At 42.3% G+C, this 24,448-nt stretch overlaps 1 protein-coding gene and 1 long non-coding RNA gene across 2 annotated transcripts in view; one reads left to right on the forward strand and one right to left on the reverse strand.

Annotated features, from left to right (window-relative positions):
* Positions 1–432: 432 nt before the first annotated feature.
* Positions 433–13,845, reverse strand: LOC148543356 (uncharacterized). The gene is made up of 2 exons (XR_015877751.1): positions 13,760–13,845; positions 433–1,926 (listed from the first exon to the last, which is right to left on the reverse strand). It is a non-coding gene; the product is annotated as an uncharacterized LOC148543356 (long non-coding RNA).
* Positions 13,846–14,008: 163 nt separating this feature from the next.
* The window catches only part of PDK1 (pyruvate dehydrogenase kinase 1), a 29,797-nt gene continuing 19,357 nt past the window's right edge, over positions 14,009–24,448 (forward strand). Inside the window, exons 1-5 of the mRNA XM_088471264.1 lie at positions 14,009–14,324; positions 17,421–17,562; positions 18,340–18,411; positions 19,065–19,249; positions 22,466–22,561. Coding sequence (XP_088327390.1) covers positions 14,216–14,324; positions 17,421–17,562; positions 18,340–18,411; positions 19,065–19,249; positions 22,466–22,561 — 604 coding nt within the window. The 5' untranslated portion in view covers positions 14,009–14,215. The remainder of the gene's footprint in view (positions 14,325–17,420; positions 17,563–18,339; positions 18,412–19,064; positions 19,250–22,465; positions 22,562–24,448) is intronic.

The following is a 24,448-nucleotide window of genomic DNA, read 5'->3' on the forward strand; positions in this document are numbered from 1 at the left end:
GTAAACTCACATTTACCTGTTGAATTTGTAAATAAACCTTTTAATACATTCCTGCCTATAAACCTCTAAGATTCACCTGCCTAGATCCTCTAAGACAAAACCTGCCTATACCTTCTGAAACCACAAGATGTCGCTAATTAGCGCTATGTTTGATTATACCATTAATGAAATACTGAGACAGTTGAATAGCGGTCTAACGCGCTAAAGATTATTATTCAGGTAAAAGTACAGATGTTACAACGCTATGATCTAATAATGAGCGCAAATAAATTGTACAAACATTAGGTCATAAGGTACAGTTAAAATACATGAAACGGTTATTAAAGAGCAAAATACAATGAGCAATATGAGACAGAGAGAGAGAGAGAAAAAGAGACACATCAAAATACAATGAGAGAGATATCAATGTCTGCTGGGAGCACATGTTCAAGATGGCTGGTGATGGTGTGTGTGTGTGTGTGTGTTTGTGTGTGTGTTTGTGTGTGAGGGGGGGGCGGGTTTAGGAATGCTTCCTGCCCTATTGTCCAAACCGCATGGTCTACAAACAAACTCCATTATGAAGCTACCTCATTGAAATCTCCCATAATGCCATAGTTAATTAAATATGCAAGCTGGATATCATATGCCAACACATCAGGCAAACACTGCACCATTTAATATTCCAACATGTACAACACAAGCTGATTCCCATATACAACAATACCATCCTACAACAGACCTCATCCAGTACCCACTAGAACGTGGGGAGGGGGAAGGGCTGAAGCACATGCTCTTCCTTTGTTTGCAAGCCTCATGATCCCTAGGCAAACTCCAATTTGAAAACTCACATTAAGTTGTAACTCTGTAAATCATCCATCCATCAATGATCACAATTATAATAAGGACAATATACCTATCTGACCCATACAACACCATAACTGGGTAGAATTATAATTTCCTTTGTTCACCCCACATGGAAGTAGCCATCTCTAATAAACTGCAGACAATATACCTATCTGACCCACACGGCAATTACTTATGACCATTCAAAGCTGTTATTAATTCAACTTCCATAATATATAACTGATACCACCCTATGATTACATTCATGAGTACACAACACATACCAAGCCTATCTCTCCCAAGCAGAAATATTGTTCAAGCACATGGCAAGGCCCTAACACAGAACACATGGGAAGGCCCTAACACAGAACACATGGGATCTCAATCAACCAGCATCAATCATTTACAAATATTACAAAAACTCCATAATCAATCCCTTTCCTGCATGCTGATAACAGACTATTGTACCCTACAGTGTAGATGAAGAGTACAGATTAGATAACATATCATCCACTGTATGCTAACACAGGCTCATGAATATCCTTAGAAAACTACAAACCACACACCATGCTAAGCTAATAACAGATTAACACCAAACATAGCTACAGACACCCAAATAGGCTAAATATTGCACATTTTATACTTAGCTATAACCCAGAGGAACTGAGACCCATTTTTCCGTTGTCTTGTGAGAGAGGAAACCTCTCTCTCCTCCAAAATCTGCCAGTGTGTGTGCTAAGCTGTGTGTTCTCAGGATGTGCATGCTATGTTCCCGCCCCCTTTTACCTGTGAGGTCATCAGAAAGGGAGTATCCTTTTGGTTACCTGAACTACTATTCCCAGTTAGCTAGCTCTATTGATTAGACTGGAATAACCAGTCCTTTGGACAAAAATGTAAACAAGCCTACACCATGTTATTGTCTTTTGGTAAAGGTTAGAAATCTGTTACAGGGCATTTATTGAACAATTCCAAATGGATACAAAAGGTCTCCAACCTCCTTTTGTATCCCCCACATGCAAATCTAACATTTCAAATAGTTATTCTCTCTAAAATTCATATTTCATAGCCGCATGTTCTGATCTTCATATAGATGTCACCGGAACTCTGTGGAAACAGAGTAGATCAGTACGGCTCCACACACAGTCCAATTGTCATTTACTAAGCCATAGTTACAGAAAACATTCATTTCTTTATATACTGACATTGCGTTTAAACCAAGTAATAATTATCCTTTTTGCGTTACGGGACCATTGCTTTTAAATGTATGTATGCGGGGAAAACACCACTGCTTTGCTGTTGCTCAAATATAAGTCTGTGGTGATTTTAATGTGTTGGAAAGTTATTTTATGTATTCTGAAAAAGCTGTTCGTGTTACTTTTAGCAACTTTGCACTGTGGTTTGTGTACTATGTATTTTTGACAAAATGGCGCTTGTGTAAGCTTTCTTTTCTAAAATGGAGTCTTGCTGCCATTCACAAGATGGCGTTGTGCAGGTTTTCCTGATTGCAAACAGATTCTGTCTTACCCAATTATCCGGTTTCGACATACCACATGCAAAAGCCACAGGGGGACACAGAAGGATCCATCAGAGCCCTCTCTGTGGACTTATTGCATAAAAAGGCCTATAAGCTTCTATAGGCAATGCCATCTATACATGGCGTTGGCTATCGGGTAGAAGCTCCTGAAAGTTACATAGTTGAATTCTATGGAGACTGTTATGCCACGGGACTAAAGCAGATATCCACTGCGGACCTTAATTTAAAACATATGGGGATCATTATGTATTGCTGAAGAGCAACCCATGCTTCCTCATCTTTCATTATACTGTACATGCTTTATTACATATATATTACAGTAAAACCTCCAAAGAGCAACCCATGCTGCCTCTTCTTTCTTTATACTGTGCATGCTTTATTACAGAGATACACAAATAGTACACTCCTATACATAACCACACACAGACATATACTTATTTACACATGTATCCATATATACATACCCTCATATACATAAAAACACACACAAACTGATATACATGTATTCCCTTTTATAATGGAAAACATGCTGCTGCTCGTTTATAAATTTATTCTGTACACACTTTTTTACATAGGTACACCTATACTAATACACATAAACATGTACACCTATACTATTATACATAAACACGTACACTCATACATTGTACATAGGTACACCTATACTATTATACATAAACACGTACACTCATACATTGTACATAGGTACACCTATACTATTATACATAAACACGTACACTCATACATTGTACATAGGTACACCTATACTATTATACATAAACACACACACTCATACATTGTACATAGGTACACCTATACTATTATACATAAACACACACTCATATATTGTACATAGGTACACCTATACTATTATACATAAACACGTACACTCATACATTGTACATAGGTACACCTATACTATTATACATAAACACACACACTCATACATTGTACATAGGTACACCTATACTATTATACATAAACACACACACTCATATATTGTACATAGGTACACCTATACTATTATACATAAACACACACACTCATATATTGTACATAGGTACACCAATACTATTATACATAAACACGTACACTCATACATTGTACATAGGTACACCTATACTATTATACATAAACACACACACTCATACATTGTACATAGGTACACCTATACTAATACACATAAACACACACTCATATATTGTACATAGGTACACCTATACTAATACACATAAACACACACTCATATATTGTACATAGGTACACCTATACTATTATACATAAACACCTACACTCATACACTGTACATAGGTACACCTATACTATTATACATAAACACGTACACTCATACATTGTACATAGGTACACCTATACTATTATACATAAACACACACACTCATACATTGTACATAGGTACACCTATACTATTATACATAAACACACACTCATATATTGTACATAGGTACACCTATACTATTATACATAAACACCTACACTCATACACTGTACATAGGTACACCTATACTATTATACATAAACACGTACACTCATACATTGTACATAGGTACACCTATACTATTATACATAAACACACACACTCATATATTGTACATAGGTACACCTATACTAATACACATAAACACACACTCATATATTGTACATAGGTACACCTATACTATTATACATAAACACCTACACTCATACACTGTACATAGGTACACCTATACTATTATACATAAACACGTACACTCATACATTGTACATAGGTACACCTATACTATTATACATAAACACACACACTCATACATTGTACATAGGTACACCTATACTATTATACATAAACACACACTCATATATTGTACATAGGTACACCTATACTATTATACATAAACACCTACACTCATACACTGTACATAGGTACACCTATACTATTATACATAAACACGTACACTCATACATTGTACATAGGTACACCTATACTATTATACATAAACACACACACTCATACATTGTACATAGGTACACCTATACTAATACACATAAACACACACTCATATATTGTACATAGGTACACCTATACTATTATATATAAACACCTACACTCATACACTGCACATAGGTACACCTATACTATTATACATAAACACGTACACTCATACATTGTACATAGGTACACCTATACTATTATACATAAACACACACACTCATACATTGTACATAGGTACACCTATACTATTATACATAAACACATATACTCATATGCTGCACATAGGTACAGCTATTCTAATATACATAAACACATACACTCATATACTGTACATAGGTACAGCTATACTTACATAAAACACTCAAATACTGTACATAAGTACACAAACTAATATACATAAACACATACACTCATATACTGTACATAGGTACACCTATACTAATATACATAAACACGTACACTCATACACTGTACATAGGTACACCTATACTATTATACATAAACACGTACACTCATACATTGTACATAGGTACACCTATACTATTATACATAAACACACACACTCATATACTGTACATAGGTACACCTATACTATTATACATAAACACACACACTCATATACTGTACATAGGTACACCTATACTATTATACATAAACACACACACTCATATACTGTACAAAGGTACAGCTATACTATTATACATAAACACATACACTCATATACTGTACATAGGTACACCTATACTATTATACATAAACTCATACTGTACATAGGTACACCTATACTATTATACATAAACACATATACTGTACATAGGTACACCTATACTATTATACATAAACTCATACTGTACATAGGACCACCTATACTATTATACAAAAACACATATACTCATATACTGCACATAGGTACAGCTATTCTAATATACATAAACACATACACTCATATACTGTACATAGTTACACCTATACTATTATACATAAACACACACACTCATATACTGTACAAAAGGTACAGCTATACTATTATACATAAACACATACACTCATACTGTACATAGGTACACCTATACTATTATACATAAACTCATACTGTACATAGGTACACCTATACTATTATACATAAACACATATACTGTACATAGGTACACCTATACTATTATACATAAACTCATACTGTACATAGGACCACCTATACTATTATACAAAAACACATATACTCATATACTGCACATAGGTACAGCTATTCTAATATACATAAACACATACACTCATATACTGTACATAGGTACAGCTATACTTACATAAAACACTCATATACTGTACATAAGTACACAAACTAATATACATAAACACATACACTCATATACTGTACATAGGTACACCTATACTAATATACATAAACACATACACTCATATACTGTACATAGGTACACCTATACTATTATACATAAACACATAAACTGTACATAGGTACACCTATACAATTATACATATACACATATACTGTACATAGGTACACCTATACTATTATACATAAACTCATATACTGTACATAGGTACACCTATACTAATATAAACACATACACTCATATACTGTACATAGGTACAGCTATTCTAATATACCTAAACACATACACTCATATACTGTACTTAGGTACAGCTATAGTAATATACATAAAACATACACTCATATACTGTAAATAGGTACACCTCTACTAATATAAACACATACACTCATATACTGTGCATAGGTACACCTATTCTATTATACATAAACATATACACTCATACACTGTACATAGGTACAGCTATTCTAATATACCTAAACACATACATTCATATACTGTACTTAGGTACAGCTATAGTAATATACATAAAACATACACTCATATACTGTAAATAGGTACACCTCTACTAATATAAACACATACACTCATATAGTGTACATAGGTACACCTATACTATTATACATAAACACATATACTGTACATAGGTACACCTATACTATTATACATAAACACAAACTGTACATAGGTACACCTATACTATTATACATAAACACATATACTGTACATAGGTACACCTATACTATTATACATAAACACATAAACTGTACATAGGTACACCTATACAATTATACATATACACATATACTGTACATAGGTACACCTATACTATTATACATAAACTCATATACTGTACATAGGTACACCTATACTAATATAAACACATACACTCATATACTGTACATAGGTACAGCTATTCTAATATACCTAAACACATACACTCATATACTGTACTTAGGTACAGCTATAGTAATATACATAAAACATACACTCATATACTGTAAATAGGTACACCTCTACTAATATAAACACATACACTCATATACTGTGCATAGGTACACCTATTCTATTATACATAAACATATACACTCATACACTGTACATAGGTACAGCTATTCTAATATACCTAAACACATACACTCATATACTGTACATAGGTACACCTATACTATTATACATAAACATATACACTCATATACTGTACATAGGTACAGCTATACTAATATACATAAACACATACACTGATATACTGTACATAGATACACCTATACTGTTATACATAAACTCATACTGTACATAGGTACACCTATACTATTATACAAAAAATATGAGATATGGTAAGAACTTACCTTTGTTATCTCTATTTCTACGAAGTCCATAGGGTTCCACAGGATACCTTGGGGTATAGGTGTGACGTCAGTCATCGGGCACCATAGAGTTAAGCTTTCAGCCTCCCAGGATGCACTAGGGTCCCCCTCCTATACCCCGCCCCCGAGCCAAGGCACCTCAGTTAGTTACCAAGCCATAGGCCGGAGGAGGAGGAGAAGGAAGAGAGAGAAAGAAGATCTGGATACACACAAGAATCACACTCTCACCAGAGGGAGACGGGAAAACCGGTGACCAGACCAAAGCCCATCTGCAGCACAGGTGCGACAGGGCGGGAGTCCTGTGGAACCCTATGGACTTCGTAGAAAAAGAGATAACAAAGGTAAGTTCTTACCATATCTGATATTTTCTACTTCAGGGTCCATAGGGTATCCACAGGATACCTTGGGGATGTCCCAAAGCAGTATCCTTTAAGGGTGGGGATGCTCCAGTGCTGAAAGGAGAATCCGCCGCCCGAAGGAAGCATCCTGAGAGGCGAAGGTGTCAAACCTGTAATACCTCACGAAGGTATGGACAGAGGACCACGTAGCAGCCTTGCAGATCTGGACTGCAGAGGCACCACGTCGAGCTGCCCACAAAGGACCCACAGACCTAGTGGAATGAGCCTTCAAAGAAGGAGGAACCGGCAGACCTTCATGAAGATAAGCTTCAGAAATAGCCATACGGATCCAGGCTGCCAAAGTTTGCTTTGAAGCAGGCCAACCCTTTTTACAGAAGTCATAGAGGACAAACAAGGCGTCCGACTTCCTAAAGGAAGAAGTGCGGTCAACATAAGTCCTTAAGGCCCGCACAACATCCAAAGTGGCCTCACCCACTGAAAGACCAGGTGAGTTAAAGGCCGGAACAACTATTTCCTCGTTAACATGAAACTGGGAAACAACTTTGGGAAGAAATTCAGGCCGAGTGTGGAGCACTGCCCTGTTCCCATGAAAAATCAAGAAAGGGGGTCTACAAGAGAGAGCCCCTAAATCAGAAACACGTCTGGCCGAAGCTATGGCCAGAAGGAAAACAGTCTTAGCTGTTAGCCATTTAAGATCCACTGAGCCCAGTGGTTCAAACGGCGGTCCCTGGAGAACCCTCAGGACCACAGCCAAATCCCAAGGCGCCACAGGTGGAACAAAGGGCGGCTGAATGCGGAGAACACCTTGCATAAAGGTGCGCACATCCGGGATTGTAGCAATCCTACGGTGAAACCAGACAGGGCCGAAACCTGTACCTTCAAAGAAGCAAGGCGAAGCCCATGGTCTAGTCCCGCTTGTAGGAAGGCGAGTATCCGAGACAGACGAAACTCCCGAGGTGCATAACCTCTCGGTCGACACCACTGGAAGAACGTATGCCACACGCGATGGTATATCCTCGCGGAAGACGGTTTCCGAGCTCGTAACATGGTACGCACTACAGAGCTGGAAAACCCCCTGGACCTCAACATGGCTGTCTCAACAGCCACGCCGTCAAAGACAGCCGAGCTAGGTCCGGGTGAAGACAAGGACCCTGCGACAGAAGGTCCGGTCGTAGCGGCAACCGGAGAGGACTGTCCACGGACAGACCCTGAAGGTCTGAGAACCAGTGCCGTCTGGGCCACGCGGGAGCTATCAACAGGAGCGTCCCTCCTTCCTGTTTGAATTTCAGGATTACCCGTGGAAGAAGAGAAACCGGAGGAAACAGGTATGCGAACCGGAACGTCCACCGGACGGACAGAGCATCCACCAGAGACGCCTCTTCGTCTCTTGTGCGAGACCCGTACACCGGCAACTTGTTGTTGTTCCGGGACGCCATGAGGTCGATCTCTGGAAGACCCCACCTGTCCACCAGCAGTTGAAAAACGTCCGGGTGCAGGGACCATTCCCCCGGATGAACGTCCTGGCGACTTAGAAAGTCCGCCTCCCAATTTAGCACTCCCGGGATGAAGACCGCTGATATGGCCGGAAGATTGCGCTCCGCCCATACCAGGATCCGAGACACCTCTACGAGAGCCGCCCGACTTCGTGTTCCTCCTTGCCTGTTTATGTAGGCCACGGTGGTAGCGTTGTCCGACTGGACCTGCACCGGCGACCCTGAAGAACCCGATGTGCCTGCTGGAGAGCATTGAAAACCGCACAGAGTTCCAAGATATTTATTGGAAGCTCCGCTTCTGTTGGCGTCCACCTGCCCTGGAACAAGTGTGGACCCGAAACTGCTCCCCAGCCCCGAAGACTGGCGTCCGTTGTCAACAGGACCCAATTTGGTACCCAGAACGGACGTCCCTTACTGAGATGGGTCGTCTGGAACCACCAGGCAAGGGACAGGCGAATCTCCGGGTGAGCACTATCGTCTAATAAGTCCAATAAGGCTCTGAGATGCAGAATCCACAGAGACGGGATTAGAGTGGACTTCTGCCAGTTGATTAACCAGCCGTGCCGTTGCAGTAGTGCAATGGTCAGGTCCAAGTGGCGTAGAAGGAGCTCTGGAGATCCTGCCACTAATAACAGGTCGTCCAAGTACGGCAACATGCGGACTCCCTGCAGCCGCAGAGACGCCGCCATGACCGCCATCACCTTGGTGAACACATACGGTGCTGTTGCCAGGCCAAAAGGTAACGCCCGAAAATGAAAGTGGTCGCTGCGGATTGCAAACCTGAGGAACTGTTGATGGCGCAAAAGAATAGGGACATGCAGGTAAGCGTCCTGTATGTCCAATGGCACCATGTAGTCCCCAGGTTCCAGCGCCAGTATGATGGACCGTAGGGTCTCCATCCGAAACTTCGGCACCCACAAAGACTTGTTGAGAGCTTTGAGGTTGAGAATCGGATGATACGACCCATTGGGTTTCTGCACCCAAAAAAATTTGAATAGAAACCCTGGCCCCTCTGGGAGAATGGAACAGGCACTATAACTCCAGCCTGGAGCATAGTGTGCAAGACCTTCCGCAGCTCCGTGGCCTTGTTCCGGTCTGATGGTAGACCCGTGGTGAAGAATCGAGCCGGGGGTCTGTGCCGGAAAGAGAGGGCGTACCCGTGGGAGACCACCTCGAGAACCCAAGTGTCCGTTGTGGTGACCGACCAACACCGGGCGAACTGCAGCAGGCGGCCTCCCACTTTGGGATCCCCCAACGGGAGGCCCGGACCATCAGGCCGCAGGCTTGTCATCAGGCTTAGGGGCCGGACGTCTGGTACTCCATGCCTGCTTCCGGGGCTTGGCCGATTTCTTGGGACCAGCCTGTCGGGCAAAAGACTGTGGTTTGGGCCTGCCCTGGGCCCTATAAGACCAAAAGGACGATGGTCCTGAACCAGAAGGAACCGCGGCCGACATGCCGATTTGGCTGCCGCCAGCGTGGCCACAATCTTGTCCAGATCTGGACCGAAGAGAACTTCTCCATTAAAGGGCAACGCCTCCAAACCCTTTTTGGAGTCAGCGTCCGCCTTCCAGGATCGCAACCACAAGGTGCGACGAGCAGCCACTGCTGCTGAAGAAATTCGAGACACCAGTGTACTAATGTCTAAGGCCGCCTCGTTGATATAAGTGGCCGAATCACGGAGATTACCAATCAACTCCGTTTGTTCGGCCGGACAGTCGGAATCAAAGGACGCCTCCAATGAATCCGCCCAGCGCTCCATCGCTCTGGCAACCCAGCAAATGGCCATAGCCGGCCGCGCTGCCCCCCCCGCAAGGGAATAAGCGGACTTCAGGCAGATCTCCACCTTGCGGTCCGTAGCATCCTTAAGGGAGGACATGGATGGCATCGGTAATGTGGCACTACGGACAAGACATGTCGCATGAGAATCCACCTGTGGAGGGGATTCCCACTTAGCAAAATAATTATCCGCGAACGGATAAGCCACTGCCAGGCGCCTCTGCGGCTGGTATCGCTTGCCAGGCTGTTTCCACGCCTCCTCTAAATGGTCCATTAACTGACCCGAAAGAGGAAAGACTGTGGCGTCACCCTTCACATCTTTAAAAAAGGCATACTTGGATTTAGCAGCTGGGGGAACTTCGTCCTCAATCACCAAGGCTGTGCGGACTGCCCGAATAAGTCCAGGAATATATACCTTGGACCTAGCGTCAGCGTCCTTAGTATGGAGAGGTTCCTGATCGTAAGGATCCAGAATCTCCCCATCATCAGACGTCCCTTCGTCATCCTAAGGAGCCGACAGAGACGCCACTGGCCGTTTATGTGGCCGCATCACAGTCTCCCCCTGCAACACATCCGACAAGTGCTGTACAGAACTCGTCAGGGAGTTAACCCACGCCGGCTCCTGAGAAACCGGGAGAGGGGAAATAGGGAGACTGCGGGGTACCACCAATTGTCTTGGGAAACCCTGCATGGGTGACGACACCACTGACTGCTGGGACAAACCCATCTGTGTAAACGCGGGCTGCGGAGCTAACTGGCCCATTAAGGTTGTAAGCGCCTGAGCGAAACAAGCCAAGGGCGGCCCCTGTACCGGTGCTGTAACCGTAATAGGCCGCGCAATTGACAAACACTGCCGGCAGAGGCCCTCCGCGCTACCCTCCCCCTCCGCTAAAGGTACTTTACACGTTGTACACTGAAGCCAGAGAGGAAAACCACTTTCAGACATGATGGTACTAAGTATGTGTCCCCTCTCACCAATTGTATTTTAAAGAGGTGAGAGACCACCCTGCAGCACCGCACCGCAAGGGCTTAGCAGAAAGAACAGGGACAGTAATAAAGCTGACAGAATAGAAGATACAGGCAGCAGCGCTAGCACAGTCACATACAATGCAAAGAAAATCAATTCCTGCACTAACCAGCGCTGATCACTCAACTACGCAGACACAGGGTCTGGTAGGACACATCGCTGCATACACAGACCTGACCACAGCGGAGGAGAGGTATGCGGGGGGACCCAGACCAAGATGCTTCCTTCCAGGCTTCCAGCAGCGTTCACCATGCGTTCAGGAAGATGGCTGCCGAGGAGCAGAGAGGAGGCTGGCCTGGGGGAGGAGCGCTGCCACAGGGCCAGTCGGCAGAGTGCAGAGAGGGCTGTGTGCAGCGGGGGAGGCGCTGGCTGTGAGACAGGGAAGGCGCACTCCCCTGGCATGCATTTAACCCCCGGGACGCCGCAGCGCTACCGCTCTGCTGCGGTCCACTGTCCCTGGGGGGTAGTGGAAGTGCAGGTTCTTACCTGGCTCCACGCTGCAGCCAGTCCCCAGGGAGCCCCCTGCCTGGGGACTCTGGACCATGTAACAGCGGGGACCCACCGCGGGACCCCGCTGCTTACCTTGCTGTCCCCCTTGAATCCGGCCATGGTCCGGAACATCTGGGGTCACCGCTAGCTGTGACCCCAGATGCTCACCAGCATCCCCGGATCGGTACCGGCGTTCTGGTACCGGCGGGTGTAGGGAAGACAGCATGGACATCAGGACTGACTGTCCATGCTGTACATCCAGATGTGCAGCCACAGCTGCATGCAGGAAAGCTTCAGGGGCTCTTCTTAGCCCCCACTCCAACAGGTGCACCCGACTCCGGCAGGGCACCAAACTAAACTAAGGTGCCTTGGCACGGGGGTGGGGTATAGGAGGGGGACCCTAGTGCATCCTGGGAGGCTGAAAGCTTAACTCTATGGTGCCCGATGACTGACGTCACACCTATACCCCAAGGTATCCTGTGGATACCCTATGGACCCTGAAGTAGAAACACATATACTGTACATAGGTACACCTATACTATTATACATAAACACATATACTGTACATAGGTACACCTATACTATTATACATAAACACATACACTCATATACTGTACATAGGTACACCTATACTATTATATAAAAACACATATACTGTACATAGGTACACCTATATTATTATACATGAACACATATTCTGTACATAGGTACGCCTATACTATTATACATAAACACATACTCATATACTGTACACAGGTACACCTATACTATTATACATAAACATGTACACTCTTACACTATACATAGGTACACCTATACTATTATACATAAACACATATATACTGTACATAGGTACGCCTATACTATTATACATAAACACATACTCATATACTGTACACAGGTACACCTATACTATTATACATAAACATGTACACTCTTACACTATACATAGGTACACCTATACTATTATACATAAACACATACACTCATATACTATACATAGGTACACCTATATTATTATACATAAATAAACACATATACTTATATACTATACATAGGTACACCTATATTATTATACATAAATCATACACTCATACTATACATAGGTACACCTATACTATTATACATAAACACATACACTCATATACTGTACATAGATACACCTATACTATTATACATAAACACATATACTATACATAGGTACACCTATACTATTATACATTAACACATATACTATACATAGGCACACCTATACTATTATACATAAACACATATACTCATACTGTACATAGGTGCATACATACACTCGTATACATAGGCACACTCATATCCATATGTACACATATATTCATGTTCACATTTACATATTAGCATACGGTGGATAGATCCCCTGCACTATTTGTACGGTTGGTACCCTGACGTCATCAGTTACTGTCCAAATTCATTCCTTACGATCCACGTGGATAGAGAGCGGGGAATATAAACCTGGGGTGAGCGACTGAAGGGGATTTATGCACGACTACCGTAATGTAACTAACAATAACACCGGTGCCAACCTGCCATTCTCTACGTTACCCAACGGCTGCTGCTAGAACCAAGCACAACAACACAACACAACCACGGCGATGATTGCTGATTGGTCAGGCATAACCCAGTGTTCTCTTCTGGCTGCTGTGATTGGCCAGAAACCGCACCACGGCGCCCCCTGCTATTGGTGAGCTCCTTCCCCTCGTGCTTTTTTCTAATGGCTACGATTGGCTAGGAGGAGTAAGATGGCGCTTGTTGTTTATTCGGGTGGCCACGGTCCTGATCGTGCTGTGCTGGCTGTGATTGGCCGGGCCCGGTGATACACGTAACAGTCCTCTCTCCGCCGTGTCCTAGCTGCATCCTTGAACCAGAGAGGACATCGCCGGCAGTCGGTGTTCCTGGTTCATGGGGAGGCTCGCCTCATTGATGTGGCAGTAAGGGGGTGTGTATGTGACTGGCCCCCAGGGGCCCCCACCTGTCACAGGATGCGGCTACTTAGGGCCCTGATGAGGCATGCTACCATCCCCGGGCTGGTGGATTACTATTCCAAGTTCTCCCCGTCCCCACTCTCCATGAAACAGTTCCTGGATTTCGGTGAGTTGGGTGCAGAGTGCAGACCCCATGGGGCCCTGCTGGTGTGGCCTCCTGCCAACATTGCATTCATTGCACAGCTACTAGAGGAGCAATGCTGTCCTGGCTCCAGTGGTGTAGGTCAGTGGGGTATAAATAGCCAGCAATGCATTGCCTGGGTCTGATGTGTGAAGGGCAACGTGTTCACCTCAAGCCTGGGAGATGTTGGAGCACATCTTTATGTACATGGGGCTGTATGATCAGGAGCCGATGCAGCATGTGTGGCTGGAAGGGGGCTCACAGTAATCGCTGTTTTTTTTTTAAAATGTATAAATGTTAATACTGGTTATGGTGCTTGCACCCCTCATTAGCACAGGGGATGGGTATTTAATGCCGACAGTTGGGATCAGACCACTCCCCCGTCACAACCCCCAAATGCTGACAGCCTGTCACACACTCTGCCATGGATTCCAAATCGTACGTAATCGCAGTGCGATCACCGCAGACGCACAATAGCTAACAATTGCTCGATCTGCATACGTAGTTGCAATTGCGATCGTTGCTGAATCATGCCCATAGTACTCTGGATCTATCGTAAGTAGGCAGAGATGCATATACAGCCTGCGATACATGTGCAGTTTGCTAAAAAAAAAGAAACAAAACCATGAAATGTGGCCATGTTCGGACTTGCGTGCAACTGACAATGAGGCCATAGTCTTCCTGTGTTTCAGTTGTCAAATCTATGAGAAGGCATTACCTACTATGCTGGTGACATATTTAATTACATTTCTTTGAAACCACACTCTAAGCTATATTTGACCTTACTTAATGCTATACATTTAGTTTATGGGCAGTGGATACTTTATGCCTTGTCAGTTATTTATTTGTTATTAAATATACTTATCTGAAAAAGGATCTTTATATTAAAATGGTTCAAGTAAGAAAGTTTAGCACGCTTGTCTGGATGAATATTTACTGGTAAAGGTCTTTCCTTCCAATTAGCAAAATGTTTGGTGGGTTCTGTTGTACAGTATCCCTGTGGTGGTACAGGCATCTTCAGTGCTCTGCTGATTACAGTATTCTATCTATCTATCTCGCAAAAGGTTTTAATCCACAACATTCTTCAACTATCTGCGGTGACAGACCACTTTATTTAAACTAAAATGCAGGAGATGAAATCCTGAATGTGAAAGTGGGATGTGGTGATCGGGGAGGAGGTGAGGCAGCTATCATTAGCAGAGCAAAGAGGGCTGGAGGGGAGTATGTGAGGAAGAGGCTGGAGATGTAAGCAGGAGCAGGGAGGTTAAGAGCTTTGTCGGTGAGAGAGAGGAGTTTCACATTCATTCTGGGGATGGCCATCGGTGGTTATCATGGAAGGCACACAAACCATCTATGGTGAACCATTGATAATTTGCACCCCTTTGATGGCCACCGCTGCGGGGAAGAACAGCGGGCCAATAAATAAAAATGGGGGGCTGGGCTAACCTCCATCCCATCCAAAAAAAAAAATCTGCTCCCACATATTCATCAAGGGTTAAAATATTCAACATCGGCCATAAACCATCGATGATTTTGATTTGTAGATGGCCATCCCTAATTAATCCAGTGTAGTATGGGGATCAAGTGATGTGATTAGCGGATGTACAGCGATGAGAGAGGGAAATGAGGTGGGTAGCAGAGTTGAGTATAGACTACAGAGGAGAGAGGCAGGAGTTAGGGAGACCAGATAGGAGCAGACTACAGTAATCCAGGTGTTAAATGATGGGAGCATGAATCACAGCTTTAGTAGCCTTCAGGGTGAGGAATGACCTGAATCTGGGAATATTGCTGAGGTGGAGCGGGCAGAATTGTGAAAGGAACTGATAAGCTCGCAGATGGAAGATGTGTACAGTGAGAGGAAACGGAAGCAAGAACAGAACCTTGGAGGACCCGAAGTGGAGGTGTAGATACAGAGGAGGAGCGGTGGTTGGACAAGTAGGAGGCAAACCAGGAGAGAGCTTCTATCACAATCACTATGCAAATAGCAAGGAAATAGCATGGCATGAAAATGAACTGAAAGATATCTGCTGTTTAGGAGGCAGAAGGGAGGGGGTGGAAGTGATGTGACATGTTCCGAAGATTAAACAAATCCACTGAATCTTCCTGTGAGGGGCCTTGCACATCGGTACCCCATAAGTCTGCTGCTTCCGAGAATAATGTAGTTACAATACCATGAAATATTTATGTAAGTGGATTTCTCATTTACAGTAAAATTTTCTGATTTGTATAATTGACTTTCATGATTTTCACCAATTCACATAATTTAAACCTTTTCAGCATTCCTCTATTACATTTAAATTCATTTTATAGGGTTTATATGCCAGGATATATGAAGAATTTATTATATAGCTGAGCCAGGTGCGGTAAATGACCCATCTTTTATTCCATGAATTGAAGACAATGGTGCTATGCTGCGACCGCTTTAGCATCTGTTGCTGCAGACGCATCTGTGAGTTTATGCTCATGCTAGTGTCAGATCTTCCCCCTGGTGTACAGCCGGGAATGGGATGGAAATGCCGGCGGCTGGTTCAGATCCCGACAGCGGCTGCCCGACAGGATGAAAATCCCGACAGAGGCAGATAAGTATGCGTCCGAGTTCGGCACGCCTGCAATACTCCCATAACATGCCCATGAAATGCAAGATAAAGCCACCTAACAGTCACTGCCCAGGAAGAGCCAATACTTTCCAGGGCTGTGCGTCTCAATCCGTCCTGTGACTCTGTGTGCATACACCGTTGGGTGTATGCACCCTGTGACTTTTTAGGGGTTTAGACATACGCGCAGCTGCAAAAAAAAATCGCCAACAGAACATCACTTTGCGTCCGACTCAGAACGACCTCCAATGTGTCTAATCCCAGTACTAAGCTCTTCATTGGAACACAAATTGAGCTTGACGCATTTGCTTTAGGACCTCATGCAGTACTATTGCAGCTCCGATTCTCACAGCAGTATTCCCCAGTACTGCTGTCTTTATCACCCGAAGCAACAGTTTTATTATTGCGTATGTGTCAGTTGCATGTGTAGGAGTATGTGGTTATATCTGTAGCTCTGAAAACCTCTATATATTTTTTTGTTCCCTAGGATCTGTTAATGCTTGTGAAAAGACGTCATTTAAATTTTTGCGGCAAGAATTACCTGTGCGATTAGCGAATATAATGAAAGAAATTAATTTGCTTCCAGACAACCTCCTAAAGATGCCTTCCATAAAGCTGGTCCAGAGCTGGTAAGTGTCGCACCGTACGATGATGCCGCAAGCTGCTTGGTTTAATATGAGTGTTCTTAACGGCTAGCCCGTGACCCAAAACGCAGGTTGAAACCATATACTGTGGGTTCCTGTGATTCTCCATTTGTAAACCTTTGGTATCATTTCTTCTTCCTCCACTAGGGGGCACAGGGATGACAATGGGTATAGCCTGGAGAGGAGAGTCTGAGCACCAAATAGTTAATTCTGAATTCCCAGCAGCCTGGGCTCCCTCTCCAATACCCTGCCTCCAGCCACCGGCAGCCGGTTTTAGTTTGGCGCTGGCAGGAGCGGGCACCGTTTTGAGGGGGACTGCTTTAGGTGGTCCCCCATTGTTTTTTGTTAGCAGTTTGCAATGTAATTATGTTATAATAATTAAATGTAAACGGCATAGTGCTTACGTATATAGACTTTGTGTTCTGGATTCTCAGTATCTTTCATTCTACAATAGAACAAAAAATATCAGAAACGTCTCTTTGGTAGGAATACTTATTTTGGAAGAATATTGGGGACATTTATGACTACGGATGTTAAAAATAACAGTGGCATTATTATATGGCTCCTGTTCTGACTTGCTGGCAATTACAGCTTAAATGTTATACTCTCTGCATGTGAGCTGTTATCAATGACATCCAAGTTCCTGGCATAAGCAAAGCTGGTGAATGTGAAAAGTAGGAAAGGAGTATAATACTAGTTGGCCTGTGTTCCATGGTTTGTCCAGCCCCGTTTACAAGTTGATGTGCTTTTATTTTATTACAGGTATGTTCAGAGCTTCCAGGAGATAGTTGATTTTAGAGACATGAACGCAGAGGACCCAGGAACAGTCAGACAGTGAGTATGTCAGAGAAATTAGAGAATTGTAGATTTTGGCATTCGTTACCGTGTGTAAAAATAAATAAATAAATATGGTCACCTTGCCGTGGTAGATCTGTATCCATAATGTAATTTAAAAAAAATATAAAAATGTGGCTAATCCTTATTATTATTTATTTTTATTTGACATAAGGGCCACTAAAATAACCTGGAGCAGGAAGTCTATTAGACGTATGTAGTGCTATATAAACAATGTAAACTTTTATTTACAAAACAAACAAACAAACTTTTAAAAACTAGTCTGTGTTTTACTAACGCACTTGACGACTGAGGACTCCTAACAGTCTAGTTTACATAAGCATATCTTGTTTTCCATGCAGCAGATTTATATCCATAAACAATACATGTTCCTGCACGTTAACCATGAAAAAGCACAACCCGTAGTGTAGATCTGGTGTGTGAAATAGTATTGTAAAAGCCTAATTTGCCTCCTGCTGCAATTTATGGAAGAAGATAGCCACCTCCATAAGTTTGCCAGTATTTTACTTCGTCTTATAGTTTTGTCTGGGTTCCTTTGCTATTTCACAGCACTTCATACTGTGGCATAAAACACATCTGCACAAACACACTTACAATGGCTACTAAAGGCTGCAACATTGTTTTAACTTTAGTTTTGCAGAAACAGTGACCACCATCAGGAATCGGCACAACGATGTCATCCCAACCATGGCTCAGGGTGTGGTGGAGTACAAAGACAGCTTTGACGTTGATCCAGTGACGTCTCAGAACGTGCAGTATTTCTTGGATCGCTTCTACATGAGTCGCATATCAATTAGAATGCTACTGAATCAGCACAGTAAGTAAGGTCCGGTCACTGACTGTAGAGGGTTCCATGTGTGCAGACTGGGCTTCCGCTGGAGCATTTGCTTCAATGTAAAGAAATGAGTTTTGTTTATTGCAGACTGTTTATGTAACCCTGCCTAAGTAAACTAGAACTTGCCTTGCTCAATAATTACTGTGAGCAGTGGTTACATAATAGGCCATTGTTGTATGAGAACACATCCCTAGAATTATGTACAGTATGGCTTCACGTAATCTCAGTAGGGGTGGGGCAACTGTGCCGGGGGAGAAGATAGAAGGCCGGAGGTTATATTAAAATAGGAACTGGGGAAGGGTGAAGATTAGAAGCAGGGTGTAATACAGTGTAGACCAAGAACAAGGCTTCATCAAGGAAAATACGAGTTTAGCAGAGATGTTTAGGTACGTAGCTTTATAAATGCACTGGTATTAATAGCAAATTGCACTGTGTTTTGCTTTTATTATCTTTTATAAAATTAAGGGTCAAACCCTCTAGCCTCTGCTGATTTACACCTAGGGGGTAGATTTCCTAGAGCTCCTTAAAATGAAAGTGATGCTGGTGCCCATAGCAACCAATCAGCTTGTAGCTATCATTTATCTAGTACATTCTGTAAAATGATTGGTCGAAGCTGATTGGTGGCTACTCTTTATACATTTCCCCCCAAAGTCAAAACTGGGTAGGGAGAATACAGCCTGTGTAAGATGGGTAGGAGAACTGGAGGGGTTTGTTTATACGTCTGTCCATGTACAGACTGGGGTTGTCGTAGGCGGACTAGCTTAACTGATTGTACCAAAATGCACTTATTGCAAATTGAAAAGCTGCAAAGAACAATGTGGTCTATACCTATACAGACATAAAATGGGACAAAGAAACTAGTTAGCCCAGCAAATGAAACCCTTTTTTTTTTTTTTTTTAAATCTATTTTAAAGGATAACTAATTTTTTTTTTTTTTTTTTTTTTATACAAGTGGTAGAATTATTAACTAGGGGGGGGGGGCTCTGGCCTTTACACACTATATTATTGTTATTATTAATAACAATCTAAATATTATAATAACAATTTTATATACAAAAGCTGTACGTTTTAGAACTGCAAAGCATTAATGCCTGTATGCTGCATACTCCTAAAGAAAAGCGCTAGGACATAGGGGTCAATTCTATTAGCTGCGATGATCTCGCCTCCCTTTAACACTTTCTTCCCACTTGGATCTTCTCCCCTCCCCCTCTCCTTTTGCTCTTCTCCCCACATCTCTATTATATAGATAAATACTGTGGCTTGTACATATAACACATGTATAGCAACAAAATTCCGAGGTATGAAAGGCGGTCAATGTAGTTAAAGTGTTTAGATGTAAGGGAGTACAGAGCATTTGAAATAATAAAACTAGATAGGACAGGAAATGAATTGTAGGGTAAAACAGTGTAGCAGTATGGTTGGAAAAGACTGCAGCTGGAATGTTAGAGATGGCAGGTCTAATCCCAACATGTTTTTTTCAAGCAGTGAAGCCAATAAAATGTGGCCGCTATATGATAATTGGAACAAATAATTATTGCAGATGACAAGTGAGCGGATCTTTTAAATATGTTGTTTGCCTGGGATTCACAAAAGGAGGAAAATAACAGAATTTACTTGTCTAACAGAGGAGGAGGAGGAGGTGCACTTATGTTTAAACTGAAATTATACTTCCAAAAATCCCCATGTGTGCTATGGGAAATAAGCTCAGTAATTCATAGACCACTGTTTCTTATATTTATGGATTCCCTCATAACCGGGTCAGCACCACTAACCGGTGGAAAGCAAATGTGGCACCAAGAAACCGATCCTGACTTCTGTACTGGTGAAATTGAATTGTGAAACACTGTATAAAATCTATGGTTTACCAGCATGGGTTAATGTAGAATAGATCATGCCTAGCAAATATCAGTCTCTATGAAGCATAAGTGTCAGACCATATAATTAGTGTGGTTGACGTGATATCTTTTGGCATATGCAACATTGTTCAATACAATTTTACATTTCATTCTATGACATAGGACACAATTGACAGGGTTCAGACTGCAGGAAATAAATTCGTACATGGGTAAAGGTGAGAGGACAATTTTCAGATCGTACTCGGCTAACTTATGGCATTCCACAAGGATCATTTTGTGTTCAGCCTAGAGAAGTCACTGTGCTGTGCGCATCTCCCCTGCTTTGATACTTGGGGGTATATAATAATAATTATTAATGTATTTGGATGGACAGCATCTTTTTAATGGAAAAGCTTAGTTTATGTACTGTACTAGTTTCCACTATTTATTTCCATAGTGACTAAATCTTGGCACGTCCGTGCTGGATTACTCACTGTAATGGTCTCGCCTGCTGTTCTTTAATCTTTACAGCTTGGTCCTGAAATTCTGCATTCGCAAGGGTGCACTTTGCAGGAAAACTTCCCTACATCCGTTTTGTGAGTCATTGAGGTGTGGCAGATATTTCAAGGACGCACCTTTCTTATGAGCAATATTTCTTTTTTGTTTTTCCTTGTGGATCTTCTCCTCTTAGTTCTGCGTGTGTATGTATGTGTGTTATCCATCTACAACCAAGCCAATTTGCAAATTGTAATCTATTGCAACCTTACAAACACAGAATGCATCTTCTGCCCAAATATACTACCATAGCTTGGCGGGAGCAAGACCCCAAAGCCGCTGAGAAATCTTACGGTGCTGCTACTCCTCCTGTCCGTGAATTGGAGTGTCAGCCTTACGTCTCCAGGTCCTCCCTGGGTCATTGCAGCAAATCCCGAAAGGACCGCCAGGAGAAATACACTTTTAATACAGATTTCATTACAGTTCATCAAAAATACATTATACACATACAATATGCTCTCCTGCACATGATGGGGCTTATGTAATAGGGTGCGATCTGGTGCCGCTGAAGGAACTCCTGCCAGTCTTCCTGTATTTTTAAAGCGGCAATCATTTGAAAGGCAAAACCAGGTTGGTTTTGCCTTTAAAATGATTGCCGCTTTAAAAATAGGTAGAGGCTCGAGGGAGTTCCCGCAGCGGCTCGGGATAACACCTTATTATGTAAGCCCCCATAACTTATTAAATTTGTCCCACAAACAATAGCCTTTAATATGGACTTGCCCAAGTATACATTTGTAGCTAACAGCAAGTACAATAAGCTTTCAATGTATCTGCTACTATCAAATAAGTTAATTCTCTTTATTTGCAGCTTTGCTGTTTGGTGGAGAAGTGAAGGTGAATCCGGCTCACCCGAAGCACATCGGCAGCATAGACCCATCATGCAATGTGATTGATGTAGTAAGAGGTACTGATCATTTTTACCCCGTCAGTGAATGTAATTAGGTCAAAATAAATAGATATTTTTAAACTTCAGTCCATATGAGGAATAGTTTATGGACCTGCTGAATCATTTTATTTATTTAGTCTCACCGTATAGCTTAATTTGAAGTTACCATAGCTCCCATAAGTAATACCTATAGTCTCGCAAAGCTACAAGATATTCAATGTGCTCTAGTAATATGTGCAGCTGTCTCGGTTATATTCATAACTACTCATCTTTTGTATCTGCATTAATGTACAATATACGGGTTGGTAACTGAAAAAGGCAGATTTTTAGCCTATATTCCGTGACATTTGTCAATGTAAGAGCAGATTCAGGTATTGTGCTAAAATAAATTGGGAGGGGGAAATTGGAAATATTATTTAGCTTAAAGATGACCACCTGTAATGCCAACTCCGCAATCAACAGAGTATATTCAAGAAAAAAGGCAAAATATAAATTGGTTACAGCTTCTGTCCATTAACCCTAATGCCATGTTGAATACACAGCGCCTGTCCTGGTAGACTCTATGGCTGTTACACAGCACTACTGCACAGGGGGAGAAGGAGGATTATTTGGACTGGTGCTACAAAATGTACAAGGCCTTAGGCAAGAATTTTATCAATACACGTTCTGTTGCTGCACTATAGTAACACTTCTCAGTCTGAGAAGTTTATTTTTCTTTACCTTGTTCTGACTGTAAGCCTATTAAGACACTGAAGGTAGCCTGATGTTCTATAGTAACAAAGAACAAATACTTGCACGGCAATGTCAAACATTGCATATTCTGAGAACTATTATTACAAGTATAAATGCAATGCCATTAGATTAGACATCATGGCTGATTTTGCAAAAGTATTGAGTTTCCTGCTATTCAATAGAGCAGTGGTTCCCAAACTTTTTTGAATCACGGCGCCCTAGTGTATCAGCAATGTTTTCATGGCACCCCTAAGCCAAAAGTTTGTTATTGAGAAATTCTGAAAAAAATGTAGTGAAGTAAATTGTGCTCCGGTCATCCTTAGGTTTGGTTATATAGCGGTGGACAGGTTTGTGCTTCTGTTTGTGCACATATTTACATTACATTGACCAAAAAGAATTTGATTTGGTGCTGGACCACCAACCTGTGGCAACCCTGCAATTGTCCAGAGTCACCCCAGGGTACCACGGCGCACAGTTTGGGAACCACTGCAATATAGTGCAAATATATTTATTTTTCTCTATGATCGAAGTGCAAGTACAAGTTTCAAAATCACCAGGAAATAATTGTGCCTATGGGAATGGTTATCAAGTGCCTGGTCCTGCTTCTCCTAGATCCTTACCTACCATTGTATTGTACAATCCTGACTGAATTCTCTCCCCTGTTATCGCTGGGATATGTCATTCTCTTCAATCTGATCCTTCACGTTTTAGCTGTGACAGCTCTCCTGGATTGTAGAAAGTGCTGTTGACCAGGAGGAAGAGGAGGCGGTATACTGGTTACATACCATTTACTGACCAGAAGCCATTATAACTTTTTGCAGGACCTTCTTGAGCTGCTCCACTCCCTGTGCCCTATGTTGACAAGGCAAAATCTAGGGACAGAGCATAAGCCCCCCCCAAGGAACATCTGCTTGTCTTTTACTTATTGGTGCACTTTAAACCTATGTGCATTCAGACACTACGCTGAGTCGCAGTCTTGCCAAACCGGGGAGAGTATACAAAAACAGTCTGTGATAATGTGTATTTCACTTGGCAGTACATATGTTAGAGATGGGGAAGGGAGGCTGTTGTGTGCAATGACCACTGCATTATTGTCAGACCATTTATTTAAAGATTAAAAGGGTGAGTAAGAATTATGGATTGATGTAACTTTACTATGGGGTCTAGTATTTG

Source organism: Taudactylus pleione, unplaced genomic scaffold (assembly GCF_031769625.1).
Source record: "Taudactylus pleione unplaced genomic scaffold, aTauple2 ptg000004l, whole genome shotgun sequence".
NCBI classification, from domain to species: Eukaryota; Metazoa; Chordata; class Amphibia; order Anura; family Myobatrachidae; genus Taudactylus; species Taudactylus pleione.